Raw genomic sequence first — 17,104 nt, 5'->3', positions numbered from 1 at the left:
ATCAGCCTAATACCTCTGATGCACCAGGCTTCTAAGGATGCCCAACACTATCCCAAGAGGTCCTCAGCCTTGATTTACTGGCCACTTCCGGTGGGGCCTCACAAGACTTTGGTGCAGGATGAGATCCATAGCCAGTTCCAGTGAGCACCCATACTCTTCCCCTGCTCTTCCACCTGTCCCCTCTCTAGATCCATTCCCTCCATCCCAGCCACAGCACACACAAAATGCACTCCAACCACATGTCCTGTAGATGGGAGTTGAGGAGCTCTTCTCAGGATACCCTCTGCTCCTTCCAGCCCCTGGAAACTGCCGAAGGCACCTTTAAGTCTCAGGTCTAATGTCCCTGCACCCACAATGACCCCACACACCCACTCCTCTCTAGGTGTCTGCTCCCTAGTCTGAGCTTCCTTGAGGTTTGGTCCTCTCTCTGCCTTCATTCAGCATCCCATAAATATTTATGGGGCCCCTACCACATGTACGACAGGATGGAAGGAGTTGGATATACCACAGAGAACAAGACAGACAAGCTCCTTGATCTCCTGAGACTCTCCTAAGATAAGACAGTAAATGAAAAGGAAATGCACATATAATTTGTTGGGTGGGTAAAAAGATATGGCTGCACCTAGAACAGAAGCAGTAGAACGTATAGGAGGGAGACAGGCATCTGAGCAGGTGACATCTGTCAGAAGAAGACTTGATCAGAACAATGGACTGAGCCCGGTGCCTGCCCAAAGGACAGCAGCCTCCAAACTATTAGGAATTCCAACTGCATGAGTCTGAGCAATAGCAGGGAAGCCCAATTGGGGCAGAGAAAACCAGTACAAGTATGAAACACAGACAGGGTCTGGAACTACTCTGAGTGTGACAGGTGTCACTTTGGAAAAGAGGAACGAGGAATCTGCCTAACGCTGTCTAAAGCTCTCCAGCTATTAGGCTGGAGGAAAAATGGCAAGAAGCCAAACAGGAAGGAGGGCAATGACGGAGAGGCTGTTGCAGGGGTGAGGCTGAAGAAGATGATGGCTCAGACTCCAGGAGTGTGATAGGGTAGCATGAAGGCCTTGGATGCTGGACATATTTTGAAGGTAGAGCCAAGAGGATCTGCTCAGGGTTTAATGTGGAAAGAGGAAGAAGAGGTGTCAAAGTGAAGGCCTGGTTCCCAGGCCCCACACTGCATGGTGACTATTCCACATATCTCATTTCCACAGCAACTCCAGGCAGGGACAGGGACTGTCTGCCTGTGCAGCCCAGCACAGAGCTGCACCCATAGAACTCTGGTGAGAGCATGAGTCATGGGCGTCTCTGAGCAGCTTCTCTGAGCCTTCCTTTTGCTGATGTGGCCTTCAGGGAAGAGAGAGAGGTCATCCTGTCTCCAAGGCCCCTTTTATCTCCAAATAGGCTCATATCTTTCCACATCTGGAGGCCATGAGCTAATGGTGTACTCACCCAAAAGACAAAAGATTTGCACAATTAGATTAGGTAGCTTGTTCCTGAAGCCAAGCCCCAGAAGAGCCACTTCTGGGCCCCTCAGTCTCCTTTAAGACAGCCACAGGCTCCTTGGGAGTCCTCAAGTTCAGCAGCAAGCACTTCACAAGACCAATGGAACTGGCCTTCAACGATGAGGCCCTGGTGAGCCTGCCTCCACCCCTGTTCAGGACAGGCAGGAATGACTGTCCCTTTCATACAGATGAGAAAGCTAAGGTCTGGAAAGTGGCAGGAGTGTATGATATAAAATGTGAAGAGCCCCTTCTGTTTTCTTCTATGCATATGTGGAATGAAATGATTAATGGTCTGCTCAGCAGCATGAGCTTCGAAAGAACAGATATAGTTCCAACGTTTATCAAGATCATGTATGATCTTGAGCCAGTACCACTGAGCCTCAGTCTGTCCAGCTGCAAAGTGGGGGTAATGAGGCCATCGATCTTATAGGCTTGTTTTAAGACTTTTACTAGATGGTATGTATGAAATTCTTGGTGCAGAAACTCCGGGCACAAAGAAATTATTGTTGCTGCTATTATCATAGAAACAGTGCATGATCTAGCCAGGGTTGCGGTCCCCCTAGGGCTCCTCTGTCATGATGCAAACAGCATCAGAAGACTCCACAACAAGGTGAGTGGTGCTCACTTGGTCCCATCTCTTCCTCCCTGGATGACCTGTAGGCAAGTCACTGCATGCCTCCAAACCTCAGAGTCTGCGAATATGAAATAGAATGACTGGCACCTACCTCCAGTGGGGAGGTAGGGAGGGAGAAAGGAAGGAAAGGAAAGAAAAAATTGAAAATAGAAGGAAAAATGGAGTAAAGCTTTTGTACATGGGGGGGGGCTGTTTCATTATCTGCCCACCTCAGAGGTAATATATTAGAATGAAGGAAAGTTCACGGGATGGGAGTGGAGGGACAGAAATCGCATGGCCATCATCTCTATATCCCAGAACTGGGCACAAAGTAGAACTTGATGCAACTTGGTTAAACGGATATACTGATGGCTGGAGAAAAGAAGGGAGGAGAGCAGGAAGGAGGGAGATGAGGAAGAAGGAGGCTGGAAAGAGAAAAGCGTTCACATCGCTATTGCCTTCTGCTCAAAACTTTCTCTCCGCTCCCAGCTGATTCCTCTTGTCCTGGACTTGTTATTCCACCCACTGTTGGCCCTTCATCTGCGGGGCCAATGTGTGGTGCCTGGCCCCGATCTGACATCAGTTTCTGTCAAGGAGTTAACCAAGGTGAATCAGAGCTGGCTCCGGCACTGACGCTCTTTAAACACTGGTCCCATTTCCTTACGCTTCACCTAGAGGAAGCACATTCTCCATTCGCTCTTCCAGGGGGCAATGAAGAGAACAAAGAAAAATGAACAATTTATTTTCTTATTTAAATATGTCACCGAGATAAGTGAGCCAGATGATCAATGTCTTAGTCAACATCTCCCAGTCTGGAGAAGAGCTTGGAGGAACCTCCCGGACTGGCTGGCACTTACAGGGGAGCCCTTGGTGGGCGGGGCCCATTCTTTCTCTCCTGTGGGTGGGACAGGCTCTTCCCACTCCAGTCATCCTTGGCTGCAGGCCATGCTGACCTGCTTGGGTCCAGATCCACAGTGCAATGATAGAAGAGAACACCCCCCAAGTCCTGTCTCCAGACAGGGGAGAGATTCCCATTTCACACCCACAGGGCACAGTACCAGTGGCACACACATCCCTCCAGTCTCTCTGACCTCTACTCTATCCTACAGGCAAAGTGACTTCTCCAGAAAGAAAGAACTGGGCATGCTGAGCTCAATTCAGCCTGTCATGCACCTTTCTATACTGCTCCAGCTGCCTTGTGCTGTGAGGAAAGCCTGAGGTCCTCCCCTTCGCTGGGGAACAGGTGCAGAAGTCTCTAATTCAAGAGCAATGTGTTAAGAAGCCAATTTGGCCACATAGCCAAAGCCACATTCTCCAATCAGCTTTACTGGTTAGAAAGCGGGTGTGCTTATCTCTCCATTTGACTCCTCTCGTGTTTTTCTCACACTTGGTTCCAGCCTTTGGGGGAGAAGAAAGGCATGGCTGTGGGGGTGGGTGGGGAGGAGGAACTGGACAAGATCAGTGTTCCCTGCCTGGGGTTCCCAGACCCCTAAGGGTCTTCAAAAGCAGTAATGAGAGATTGTGAGCTATTTTCAATATTTCAAAGAGCCTAACAGAAACTGCATTTACCCAAGATCAAAATGCACTGGCCAAATAAATGCCAAGTGTCTGCTTTAGGCTGGAACAATTCCCAATCAGTGAGGTCACACAGCCCTTTGTCTGTTCTGATTGGTGGGACTGAGCTGTGGCCCTAATGGGACCCCAGTGGCTTCACAATTAAGGGATGTTGGTTTCCCCAGCCCCTCTGCTTGACTGCATGAGAAACTTTAGCCCCTTGGCAAGGCTGCCTGCTGCTTTGAAAGGGGAAATTGAAATGAGGGGCATAGGGGGAATGAATGGGGGAGCCTCAATCTTAGATAAAGGGAATAAAAATGAGTTTCTAAGGAGGTGGCTTTCCCATGGCCAAGGAACTGAACCACCCAAGTTAGGAAAGGGCACCATTCACTGTTCAAGGCAGAGCATGTGCAAGGCATGGAGGAAGGGTGGGAAGGAGTCGGGCTCAGCAATAGGACAGCCAAAGTGTAGACAGGGCAGCCACGTGCTGTTCCCTCGAGCAGTGACTTCCTCCATCATCCTCCCCTGAATGTGCCTTTGCCCACACACTGCCCCTAATGAACCTAAACCTCTGGGAACTCTGATGAACCTTGTCCCCACCGCTTGGCAGAGGTTCTCCTGTAATTGTAGCAGGGCGGGTGGGAGCTGGGGAGAGAGTTGTTCTGTGCCAACAGATCTGCAAGCACAGGAATAAAAGTGGGGGAAAGAATCCACGTAACTTCTAGAAAATGTGGTCTGTGGAAAGAGTGCTCTGACATACAGGATTCCTGGGAGGACTTAAGAGAATGGCAGAGCAGCCCTAGCCATGACAAACAGGTTGTGGGAAGGCAGGGGAGACACTAGGAGCTTTGCCCTACCTCTATCCCAATGGCAATCTCAGCACACAGAAGAAAGGAAATCCTTTCCACCCATGCTTAGCGGGGCTCAGAAGCCACTTGTGCCTTTCTCCCACCCTTTCTTCCAGACACTCCTATCCTACCTGCAGCTGGTGGATATGGCAAGCTTACCATTTTCACACTGGGGTCTGTCTGGGAAAGCAAATGCTAAACTGTAGGCAGAGACCCGGTCCTAATCCTCATTCTACAAAGGTTCCAAGTTCTCAGTTTCCCAAGTTTAGATTCCCAATGGGAAGGGGAGGAAAGGACCATTCACCTCAGGAGTGATGTTCTCCAGCGTGACACACCAGAAGATCTGTGTTGGGGTTGGGGGATCAGGAGCATGGCCAGATATTAGCAGACAAGTCAGAACCTTTCCTTTCCATTTGACTACCATTCTTTGTCCTTACCCTAATCATTCAGCACCCTACGAAGGACTGGGTGTTAGTGACCTACCAGTTAAAACACCTTCTAAGGTCACTTGGAAGCCTGCAGCTTCAGATTTTTTGCCATTTCTTCAAGGAGCTCCAACTTCTTATTGAGCTCTGTATTGCCTCAATTCTAGCATCCAGAGAGCTTAACCACTCCTCTGTTCCTCTCTAGCTGGTATGCAGATCACCAAGTGGAAGAAGCCAGACAGACAGGGAAGACCACAGTGCTTTGGCCTCAGGAGGTAGAGTGCATGTTCCTCTGTCCAGGGGGGAAAAGAGATGAGTTCTGAGACTCAGCAGCACTTACAATGATACACAAGAAGGCTGGCAATTTATTTGTGAGGTAAAATCTGCAAGGTTTGGTTAGTGTAAGGGGACTGGTGGGGGCAAAACTCAAATATGATTCCCAGGTTTCTAGCTTAGGAAAATTAATGAAGATGGGGCAAAAAACAAAGAGTTTGGAGATGGTAAAATGTCTGGAGGTGAGAGAGTCATATAGGTAACGACCGAAAGAATAAATTATATTTGTGGCATGCTGAGTATGGGCCTCTGGACTACTTAGTGGGTACATGGGTCCGGAGTTCAAGTGCAAAGTCTTTATCAGAGTCCTAAACAGGGAGATTATCAGCATTTGGGAAGCAGCATGAAAGAAACAGCACAGAATGAAATGGAAAATATAAAAAGAGGGCTGAGGCTGAAGACCCGGCAGTACTGAGAAAGAAAAGTTTAAATGGAAGGAGCCGTGAGCAGTGTCAGATGCTGAAGAGGGGGAGGAGGTGGAAGGACAGTTAGAAGGTCAAGAGGCAGGCTGCTGTCAGACTGGGGAAGGTCCAGAAGCCAAGAGAGACTCTTGGAGTTGGTAAATAGGAAGTCATGTGGTGTCCTGGGCTGGAGCACTTCCCCTGGAGTGGGGAGGGTGGCAGCCAGATGACAGGCACTGAGAAATGACTTGGCAGACACCCTCATAGGAAGCATGGCTGGGGCGGGAAGGAGAGAGACAGGGTGAGAGCCAAAAAGGGTGCAGAGTCAGGGAAGGGGTGTTTTTGGGTGTATTTTTAAGATGCAAATAAAGCATGATCATGGGCTAAAGGAAGCAGAGAAGTGAGAGAAAAGGGCTAGGGTGGGGATGCCAAGTCTGGCGTCAGTGCTCCTGCTAACACAGGGTGTGGGGCCCTCAGCACTTCCTTACACAAATCTAGCAAGATGCATGCAGATGTTTTGCCAGCATCAACTCTTCTATGAAGTAGGAGATAAGGCTGTTCAGGAGAGGCAGCAAGGGAGGCTGCTCCAGGGGAAAGAATGGTCCTAGCCTGAAGCCCGCAGCCCAGAGCGCCCACGAGTCAGGGCAGGGTACATCCAGACTGAGCGGAGTGGGCGGGGCCAACCAGTGCTGGAGCTTCAGGGCTCCAAATCTGAGGCCCGGGGACATTGGGTGGGACTAGAGCTACGTAAGCCTTCTCTTATCTACCACTCTACCTGATGCTAATCTTTTCAAACCAAACAGCTTATTCTTACTAAGATGTCCACATCCTCCATAAGATCTGATCATAATAGTGGCTTTCAAACCAAAGGTTTCAGCAATATTCTAATCTTCCTGATACTCAGGCTGGCACAAAGCAGCTATCTCATTGCTCTGTATCAAATATTTCCACCATTCCTTCACCCAGCCTCTCAGCAATCCTTCATGGAAATTTGCCATACACTGGTGCAGCACCCGAAAACAGAAAGCACTTCGCTGTGTCTTTGTGGCTTCGAAAAGTAGCTTCCCGGGTGTTTGGGTTGATCTGACACCCACTGATAAGCATTCATTCATTCGTTCACAATACTTACTGAGCACCTAGCAGGCTGCAGGCACTATCCCAGGTGCTTGGGACACAGCAAGAACAAAAGGGCCAAACCCTCTCCCTCGGTGCGGCATGGATAATTCACTGGGACCAAGGGGCTACAAGGCAGTAAATTCTGAGGCAGGCACTTTGCAAGCATGGACCTTTGGAAGCACGACTTCAAGACAGGATTTTGCCCCATTTTCCTAACTGGCAACTGAAGCCCAAGATGAGCTAAACTCAGGATTTGCCTCCGAGCTGACCTTATTCGGAAGTCTGTGCTCAACAAACACTTCACCTCATGCTCTGATTCTCACCGGCAAATGAATCATCAGGGGATCTTGTTAAAATGTAGATTCTGATTCCGTAAGTTGGAGGTGGAGGCTAGGAGGCTGTATTTCTAAGAAACTTCCTAGAGACACCTTGGACCACACACTGAAAAAGAGCCCACTATGTCCCAAATTCATCTGGTCACGAACCACTTATCTCTGGGTCACTCATTAATAGTCCCTCCCTTGCTTCCTAAATGGGTAGACGGATGGATGGATGGATGGACGGACAGATGGATCCATGGGTGTTGCCATCCCTGGGCCTTCCAAAATCTCTGTACTTCCCGCCCTAGATTTTATATTTTCATAACTGTTTGCCTCAGTTTCCCTAGTGAACCTATGTCTTCTTGCTGGGACTGCAGACTCTCTAAATGCCCCTCCATTAGGTTAGGGACCCTCAACCCCAGGGCCTCCCTCCCCTGGACTAGGTCCTGCTCTAGCCACAAATAAGGCAAGAGCTAAAACCTGGGCTCACTGGCCACCCTTTTCCAGGGCTTCTTCCTGGAGCACCCTCAAGCCCAGGCTCGGAGGTCCAGCCTCTGCTTGCCTGCCTGCCTGCCTGACTCCCCTATCCTAAACTGCCAGCAGGCCCACAGAAAACTGCATGTCTGTGCTTTGTGCCTGCACCTCAGTGAGTACTAAATCTAGAATAATGGGAATAAGTGTGCAGAGGAAGCTGAGGCTAAGGCTTCCGAGGAGCCTGAGCTCTCACCTAACAAATCCAGGCTGGAGAAGGATGCAGAGAATCAGGAGCTCTGAGCTGTCAGGCAGGCCCTTACCCCAGGTCTGGGAATTGTGCTAAGCAGTTTAAGAATGCTAATGCTTGCCCAGGCTCCTCTGGGGGCTCCCTAATCTCATCAACATACACCTGGTCACCCTGAGGACCACCGCTCAGTGCCCCATTGGAGGCCGATCCTCGTACCACCACCACTGGGCCTACAATAAAAGAGGGACAGGGGCAGAGGAGTAAGAAGGATGGCTGCAAACAGCAGCCCAGGTGTGGGCTGACAAGCGGAGGTGGCTTTGGCTCCAAAACCACCCAGCACCTCAGTCCTTCCTCTGTTCACGCTTGGGCAGGTGGGTGACAAAGATGGCAGGGGAATCTCCTGAACAATGCAGGTAACCCCACATCCTGCTCCTAGGTTCCTTCCTGAAATTCAGCAGATGGCCTGGGAATCTGTATTTTCAATGGAAACCCACATGATGGATAAGCCTGTAGGCTTTGGAATCAGAGAAGGTTGAAATCCAGGCTGTCCCTTCCCAAGCTGTGTGGTCTTGGACAAGCAACTCAATCTCTTTAAACTTCAGTTTCTGCAACTGCAGAGTGACAGGCTTCTGAGGAGAGTTGTAAGGTATAAGAGAGTAATATGTGACTCTCAGCACAGGGCCAGAGTGTCCAAGAAAGGACAGCTCCCAAGCTGAAGGTAAGAATGCTATGGAAGGGAGAGATACAAATGACTTGCCCCAAACACAGCCTACTGCTCTTAGCCTCCCTCCAGCCATTTCCTCTGAGTAAGCTCCCCACATCATCCACATCATCCACCTCCAACCAGACCTGGTCAGGCTTGAAGACCTGGCAGAAGGAAGCCATCCTTGCCCTTACCCCCACCTCCATATGGCTAGTGCTCCCTGGGCCCTTGGTAGCCTACAACTGTCTTGAAGCAGGGAACTAGGTTTTCAGTGGTATTTGCATTCATGCACTCAGGGACACTACATTAGGTACCCAGTTAATGTTCTGGCAACTCAGTCCTTGAGTCCCACACATGTGGAAGCAGGCAAAGGCCTTGCATGCCCTCCCAGCTGACAGAGCTGCTGGGCTGAAGCCTGGCTAAAAGAAAGGCCATGGAAGGAAGGCTCCTGGGTGTGGAGGAGGGAGGCATCAAGGTCAAGTTCGGGAAGAGGTTAAAACTGACAGTGAGGCTGGGAGGTGACTACAGGAAAGTGCAGTTTGGTGTCCAGGGTAGTGGCAGGACTAGGGAAGACAAAGGACCAGAAAGGAAAGGGGGAGAGAGATAGATCAAGGAGCTTGATAGAAAAGAAGGGGAAGTGGGAGGAGAGGCAGAAAGACCACACTCTTGACAGCACACATGGCTGGGGTAAGGTAGAACACGGGTCTCCCCAGGAGACTGAATACTGAAATGACCTGTTGAGTCAGCCTCAAGCAGGTAGATGTTCTATTTTCATTTTCTTTCCTGATGAAAGTTTTGTGATGTTTGCACCAAGGCAGAATGAACAGAACTGTGATTTAGGATCTATGATTGATGGAGTGAGTTTTGTGCACTCTTGGCAGTTCTGTTGGCCCTAGAAGGAAAGGACATAGGGCAAAGGAGATGTAGAATAAGATCCCCTGGTTCCCTTCTTGTTTACCTCCCCTCACCCTAAGGCCTGCCTTCCCCTGCCCTCACTGTCTCCTTGTTTCTTCAGAGACTTGTGGTTGCCAAACCACCACTCCCCTGCTCCAAACCTTGCGGACCTCACAGTGCCCTTCAGTCAGCAGCTCCTCCCAGACCTTGAACACAACCTGCTCTCATCTCACCAGCTGCCTATGCAGAGGAGCTTCCCCTGGTGGGGGACTTTTCCAGCTCCCTGTTTTCACTGGTTCAGTACCGCTTGCCTGGGAGCTTTCCTTGGCCCCTTCAGTCTAACCAGTTGCCTCTCTGCATTTTTTTATTTTTATTGTAGTAAAATACACACAACACACAATTGACCATCTTCACCATTTCTAACTGTCTAGTTAAGTGGCATTAAGTACATTCATGCTGTCGTGTTAACATCTTCACCATCCATCCACAGAACTCTGCAACTTGCAAAATTGAGACTGTGCCCACTAAGCATAAATTCCTCCTTCTGTCCTCCTAGCCCCTGGCAACCACAATTCTACTCTCTGTCCCCATGAATACCTCACACTGCACTGTCCTGTTGTGCCTCGCCTATTTCACTCAGCATAATGTCCTTAAGGTTCATTCATACTGTAGCATGTATAAGAATTTCCTTCTATTGTAAGGCTGAATGATATTCCACTCTATGGCTGTACTGTATTTATTTGTCCACCCATCCATCCATGGTCATTTGAGTCGCTTCCACCTTTTATGGTGAATAAAGCTGCTGAGAACATTGTGTCCAGTTGCCCTTCTCACATACACATATCAGAAAAAGCCCGTCTACATCCCCAGTGCACTTGAGCGTTCTGGAATGGCACAGGCCCTCCATAGCTGCCTGCTATAGAGCTGAGTAATCTTTCACATGCTCCAAGTGTAGCATCCATTAATTTATTAATTTGAACTTTAACTAAATGCAGGGTCCTGAGTCAGAAGGGAGGCCTCCTTTAGGATCTGGAGGTTGGACAGGAAAACTCTGGGACTCCTCAAAGCCTTCCCTGTAGAGAGGCAGCCCTGCAAGAAAGTGAAGCCAGGAGGGCCTACCCCTCCCTTAGCTTAGCAGCACTTCCCCTAGTTTATCAGCACCTTTGTATTCCTCAAGTCCTCCCTCCCCTAAAACACTGACCGCTCTGACTGCATCAAAACAAGGCATTTCTGTCCAGAGATTTGGAGAAGTAATTTGTAACCTCCAAAACTGACAAAGTTCAATATCTGGAAAATAAACAGGACTTCTACGAATCAACCAAATAATTTTAAATTAAGACAAGAAATCCAATTTTTAAATGGGCAAAGAATATGAATAATCAATCTACAAAAAGAGAAACTCAAACAGCTAATAAGTGTGTTTCAAGTTTATAGTAATCAGAGCAATGCAAATTAAAGCAATGGGATGGCCCTTGAATCTCCTAAGAATGGCAAAATTAGAAAGGTGGATAATAATAGATATTGATGAGGATGTGGGAAGGAAGAAAAAGTGTCAGCAGAACCAAGACCTGCCTTCGCGGTTCTGGCAAACAGTGCAGCAGAATATAGGAAACTAACAGACTAACTCAGGGATCTCAATCACCCATCTGTATAGCCCAGAATCTTTCTCAGGCAGAGCCCTAAGACAGCAGGTAGAAGGGTATTCTTCAGAACTTCATTCATGGTGGGAACGAATTGACAAGCCAGGAGTCTGTCCCCAGGGGAACAGGTACACAAAAAGAGATGGATGTGTGACTCATGCAGCTCAGCAGTTAGAAATCCTGAACTAGGAGCAGGGACAGATCTTCAAATTACAGTGTTGACACTATGGAAATCAATATGGAGATACCTCAAAGAGCAGGGTCTAGAGGTTCCATTTGACCCAGCCATCCCCCTGCTGGGTATCTTTCCAAAAGATTTAAAAGAATCATATCACAGACATATATGCACACCAATGTTTATAGTGGCACAGTTTGTAATAGCTAAAACTTGGAAACAGCCTATCTACCCATCTGTTGGAAACTGGATAAAGAAGATGTGGTTTTTCTACAAAATGGAATACTACTCAGCCATAAAGAATGAGAAATTAGAGTCATTCATAGGAAAATGGATACATATTGAGGATATACGCTTAAGTGAAATAAATAAGTCACACATGTGTAAATACCAAATAGTTTCTCTGGTGTGAAAAACTATAATAGTATACAAGATCCTGATGGGATAATTAAGAGTGTGAAATAGGAAGAAAAGGGCTAAAGGTGTAGGGAAAGTGGGAAGGGCAGGTGAAAGGAAATAAGGGAAAAGAAAAAATATGAGAAAATGTAAAAATGGAAATAAAGAGTTTGTAAATGGGAAGGGGAGGAGGGGGTGAAGGGAGGGCAGGGACAAGGGGAAAAAATGAGAACCAAGAACTCTCGTTAAGGTATAGAATCCCATTAATGAATGTAACTGTATTGTAGACCTAGATTGTACCAATAAACTCAATAAAAAAATTATGGTGTTGAGTAAATAAAGCAAGAAACCAGATGAGATTTATAGCTCAATTGTCACTTATGGAAATTAAAAATACATATACATACAAATAACCTTACATATTTCATGAGGATCTGTGTATATTTCAAGATATATCAGGCTAGGTATATATTAAAGGAGGGCAACAATAACTGTGGGACTGGGGATGAAGGGAGGAAATTTTAAATGAAATAAGAAAGGATCTAGCCCAGACATCTATCTAGTGATGGATGAAAGGGAACAGTAATTCAGTGTTATGCTCCTGAGTTTGGAGGCAGTGAAGGGAGAACAGAAAACAAAACAAAAAAACAAATAATATTAACTGTGGCTTCCACAAGACACAGAAAAGTTATCCCTGTAATATTTTCCTCTTTCTATGTTCCTTGACAGTGTCATAGGAGATGAGCATTCCAGTAGTCCCTAAATGTATGGACTTTTCTGCCTGCTACAGTTAAAAGACCTGCATTCGGATCTTGTCTCTAGACAGATGTATTTGTGAAAGTGAAGCCCAAATAGTTACCTCTCCTCGACTGAATTTAGCAATGCACCTGACCATGGCACGGAGAGTTGGCTGGCTGTGGCCAGCATGTCTGAGGGGCTGTGGATGAGGGTGGCTTGTCTCTTTCCATTCAAGTTATCAGGAGCAGTCACAAGGATGACTGCAGGGTAAGACTGGATGGAGACTAAAAGCTCAGCAAGTCCACCTTCTTTCACCCACTGCCCTTGAGCCTGGAGGCATAGGCAGGCATGCTGCTGGCAGTGACAGTGAGCTCACTGTCCTTGGAAAGCCAAGCCACCCTGACCACTGGGAAAGATCTCCTATTGAACGGGGCTTGAACTAGTGACCTTTTGGTCCTCTTCCAATAACGCTGGCTTCTTTCTGTTTTGCTGATGAAAGTGCCTTCCAATCTGTCATTACACAGATGGAGTGAATATTATTATTATTATTTCCATTTTACAGGTGAGCAAATGGAAGGTGAAATGATTCACTCGTGGCCACATAGGTTGTTAGTATCACGAGCAAAGCTGAAAGACAGGTGTCCAGATCCCTGGACCAAATAATGCCTTCCTCCCAGCCACTCTGCTGTGGATTGGCCCCCTGGGACCTCACCTGTGAGAAGGGCCAGGCGGGCAGGACCACACAGGTCCCTGGACGGTGGAGAGGCTACCACAGAAGTAGCTGTTTTCATGCTAGGAATATTTTAATATGGGTAGAAAATAAACTGTTAAACTTTCACCTCCTCCTTATTGCCGAGTGAGGTATCACGACGCCCACATACCATCACCACGCCTCCCCGATCTCCATCCTTGATCCCACTCCTGATATGGTGATAGAGGAAGACTGAGTTGGCTATGCTGAGAAAAGGGAAAGGAGTTAGGCAGCAGCAGGAGGACAATCCCCACCCCAGGCCTCAGCTGACTACCACACTTGCTCATCTCACAAAAGGCCATCCATCACTCCCACAAAATGCCTGCACACTCTCGGATAATACACTTGTATCTCAAATGGTCTGATTTTCAAAGTCTCTGCTTTCTCCCTTTAAAGTTACAACCGTCACACTTGCTTACTTTCAATCAATAAATAGATGTAGCTACTTAATAATGGTGCTTATTCTGTTTTCTGTTTGAAAACCTAGAAGATGGACACAATTTTTTGAAGTTTCTGGATTATAATTGCTCTTAATTTAGTCTAAATGAGATACTGGCAGGGAGGAAGCCTATTCGTGTCACAACATAAGCCCTTATTTCTGCTCCAGACCATATAGGAGATTACCAAATAAATTTTTAAGAGATATTTGGCATTCTCAGTAATTTAACTACACATGCATTATTTTTAGCATCACAACAGTAGCTTATAATGATGCTTTTCAAGGATAGGACTGAAATCCCCTTAGAGACCAATTCTGTTTAAAAATTTCCCAAAATACAGAGACAAATAGATGGAAAGTATAAACCATTTTTCATGGGAGTATAAGCGGGGAGTCATGAATGTGAACCCCTATTCGACCCAGGCCTTTGCTCCACGTGGCTGCATTTCTCTGATTTTAAACTTCCATGACCTGCCCTGGTGCTCCTGGAATGTGCCAGACACATATCTCTGATAGGGTTTTCAGTGATGGCCACACAGGACTCCCAAAATTTTCCTGAAGAATGAGTGCTTAGAGCTGGAAGGTAACTTCCAGCATTTTGGGATCCATGCACGTGGGACTAAAGTTTGATGACTTTCTACTGCTGGAAATTTCAATTTGGGCCAGAAAGAAACTGAGAAATTTTCAAGGAGTCCAGAACTTCCAGCATTTTGGGATCCATGCACGTGGGACTAAAGTTTGATGAGGACTTTCTACTGCTGGAAATTTCAATTTGGGCCAGAAAGAAACTGAGAAATTTTCAAGGAGTCCTGGGGAGAAAGACGAAGATGCTATGATATGTGGTATGCGGAGTTTTGAAGGTCCACAGCAGAGTTCCATTTAGATGGGCATTTGGGGCTGGAAACCAAGGGTGACTTTGTAGTCACTCTTGAGTAACCTGTGGCTGGGTCAGATGACGGCAGCTTAAGGATTGAAAGTTTGGGATCCAGACCTCAAGTACAAAAGCAGCACAGCATAATGGATGCGTACAGAGGATTCTAAAAAGCAGGTACCCTGGGAGTGCCCTGAAAAGACACAGAGCAGAGTGGTTACCAGTAAGGGATGTGGAGGCAGGCAGACCTGGATCTAAACTGTGCCTTAGCCTCTGTGCGTTAGCCCCTTACTTTTTATTATAATCCACTTATGTGGATGTGCCTTCTGCAAATCCATTTCCTTGTCTATTGAGTAGGGCCAACGATACTGCCAGCCCCACTGGGTTGCTGTGAGGACCAAGCTAATACTTGCAAGTGGCTGAGAGAGTGCTAGTGAGCACTCAGTATTAGCTACTAGTGTCACTCCCCTGGGTAAGGTATCAGATGCCCACATACCATCACCAGAGCAGCTTGGTGAGCACGGTAAGTGGGCAGGACATGGTGAAGGCACCCAGATTTCCTGACTGACTCCTTTGTCCTCAGTGTTGTTGCTCAGTCCCACCTTCCACAAGGCAGGCATGGTGCTGGGCCTGCCACTGGGATCTTTCTTATAACAGAGAAATTACTTGTCTCTTTGCAGGTGGGGACCCTGTACCTGAGGGAGCTCTGAAGACCAGCTAGGTCTTCAACAAGGAATGTGTGGCTCTGCTGAGCCATCAAATTCCCTGAATCTTGCTGGTGTGACAATGATCATGAAACAGGTAGGCTGGCACACGACTCAATGTGACGATGCTGAAGCTACCTGCTGGACTCTTCTGAACAAACTGAAACCTTACAGGATTTAAGACCCTGCCATTTGGTGTTCCAGGACCCTGGCCCATGATTCTAACTTCCCCTTTGAAAAAATTACAGTCATCAGCCATAGATAGGCCCAGGACTGACTGCTGTACTATAAAGCTTATTTCTTTAAACCATGAGCCCATAGCTCAACTGCAAAAATAAATACAAATCCATACATATGTTGGTGACTGACCAGTTAAATGATATTCCTTGGTACATTGGTATTGGGGGTGGGCTTCCAGGACTTATACTTCATCTCTAGAATCTAGGAAGCTGCCCCACTAATCTGTGACATTTAGCTGTACAGCATAGGCACGTGGAGACCAGGTGTCTCTGTCACTGTTACCTCTGCAAATCAGCTGGCTTCCTTGACCCCTAAAACTCCTGATTTGGCCTTATCAGTCCCTACAAAACTGTCCAAGAAAAACATATGAAAATCGTCTGCTGGTATAACATCTACTCATCAAACAAAAATTCTATGCCAGGCTCCAAGTGGATGCTGGGGAAGTTAGTCCTTGTTCCTGCCTTCAGGAAGCACACAGTTTAACAGGTAAAGCCAATAAACACTTTTAATACCATTCAATTTGCACTACAATAGAATGGTGAGTACAGCTGGTGCTCCAGCCTTAGAAGAGGCAGGCTGAAAACAAGCCCTCAGGTAATAAGAAAAGCAGAAAAAAAATTTAAAAAATTAGTTGATATTTGGCTTTTCTTAAGGTGGTATGGTAGCTTGGGGTGAAAATAACCCAGAACTTTGTTGGAATTCCTTATAGTTTAATATTGCTTCTATTTGCAATTACTTATGAAGGGGATGGGGACATCAGAGCCTTTTTAAATCTCAGGACTCCTTAATTCAGAGAAAAGTAGTTGTTCATGAGAGTAGCTGAAGGTATAAAACAGCCAGAACCCAATGGCCACCTGATGAGGAAGAAGCTGAGGATTTTGTTAAGGTTCTGGCTTGGTACCTGAGGAATCCTAGAGGGTTATGGGAGAAGCTAAAGAGCTTGCTTTGCAAGGAAAACATTGAGGTGACATGTGCAGGAGTCAGGAGGATATGTGTGTAGTCTGGACCTAGAGTGTCTGTGCAGTAGGAAGCCAACAGACATCAGGAAATGCCTTGGCAACACAGGTCTACCTGGGAGCCTCAGGGTGTGCAATGGAAGAGATAGGCATGGATGAGGTCACACAGGAGTGGAATGGAAAACGGCCATGGAATTGAATGCTGCATGACACCATACTTCAGGGAGGAGAATAAGGATTAGTATTAGAACTGAGAAGGAACAATCATTAAAACATAGTGTCCCCAGAGCCTGAGGAGGAGAAATTGTTCTAGAACATTCCGGAGGAATTCTGGGGTACAAAAGCCTGGGTAACACAGAGAGTGATTGGTAGGAGAGAAAAGCAAATGAAGACTTCTGTATACAGTTGATGGTAAAAGACAAAGAAAGACGGGACAGTGGGTAAGAGAGTTCAGGAGGGCCAAAACACCATCTTGACATGTTTTACATTAAGATGCACCTGCTTTTATAGGCAAGGGAAAAAGGTGTTAAAAGGTGAGAGAGGGTGATAGACAACAGGAAAGTAGGTCTTCGAGGAAGTGGGATGAGAGGCAGGTTGGGATAGAAAGGATTGAGAAAGCAGGCGAAGGTAGGTGGGAAGGTTCCCACTACCAAATCCCCATATTCTTTCTAGCCAGTGATAACCAAGCCAAAGAAGGGAGTTGCCTCAGTCCTGAGGATCTTTCAGTCAACAGTGTGAAGTGCACGCAAAATGAATGTGCTTCCCCCTCT

The 17,104-nt window shown here is 47.0% G+C and overlaps 1 protein-coding gene across 1 annotated transcript in view; it reads right to left on the bottom strand.

Moving 5' to 3' along the window:
- Csmd2 (CUB and Sushi multiple domains 2) overlaps positions 1–13,164 on the bottom strand; it is a 553,879-nt gene extending 540,715 nt beyond the window's left edge. Inside the window, 1 exon segment of the mRNA XM_033767260.1 lies at positions 13,086–13,164. Coding sequence (XP_033623151.1) covers positions 13,086–13,164 — 79 coding nt within the window.
- Between the last annotated feature and the right edge of the window lie 3,940 nt (positions 13,165–17,104).

This window comes from Fukomys damarensis, unplaced genomic scaffold (genome assembly GCF_012274545.1).
Source record: "Fukomys damarensis isolate Sample0158 unplaced genomic scaffold, DMR_v1.0_HiC HiC_scaffold_23, whole genome shotgun sequence".
In the NCBI taxonomy this organism is placed as follows: Eukaryota; Metazoa; Chordata; class Mammalia; order Rodentia; family Bathyergidae; genus Fukomys; species Fukomys damarensis.
Note: the sequence above shows the minus strand (reverse complement) of the source record. Positions and strands in the feature narration are given on the sequence as shown.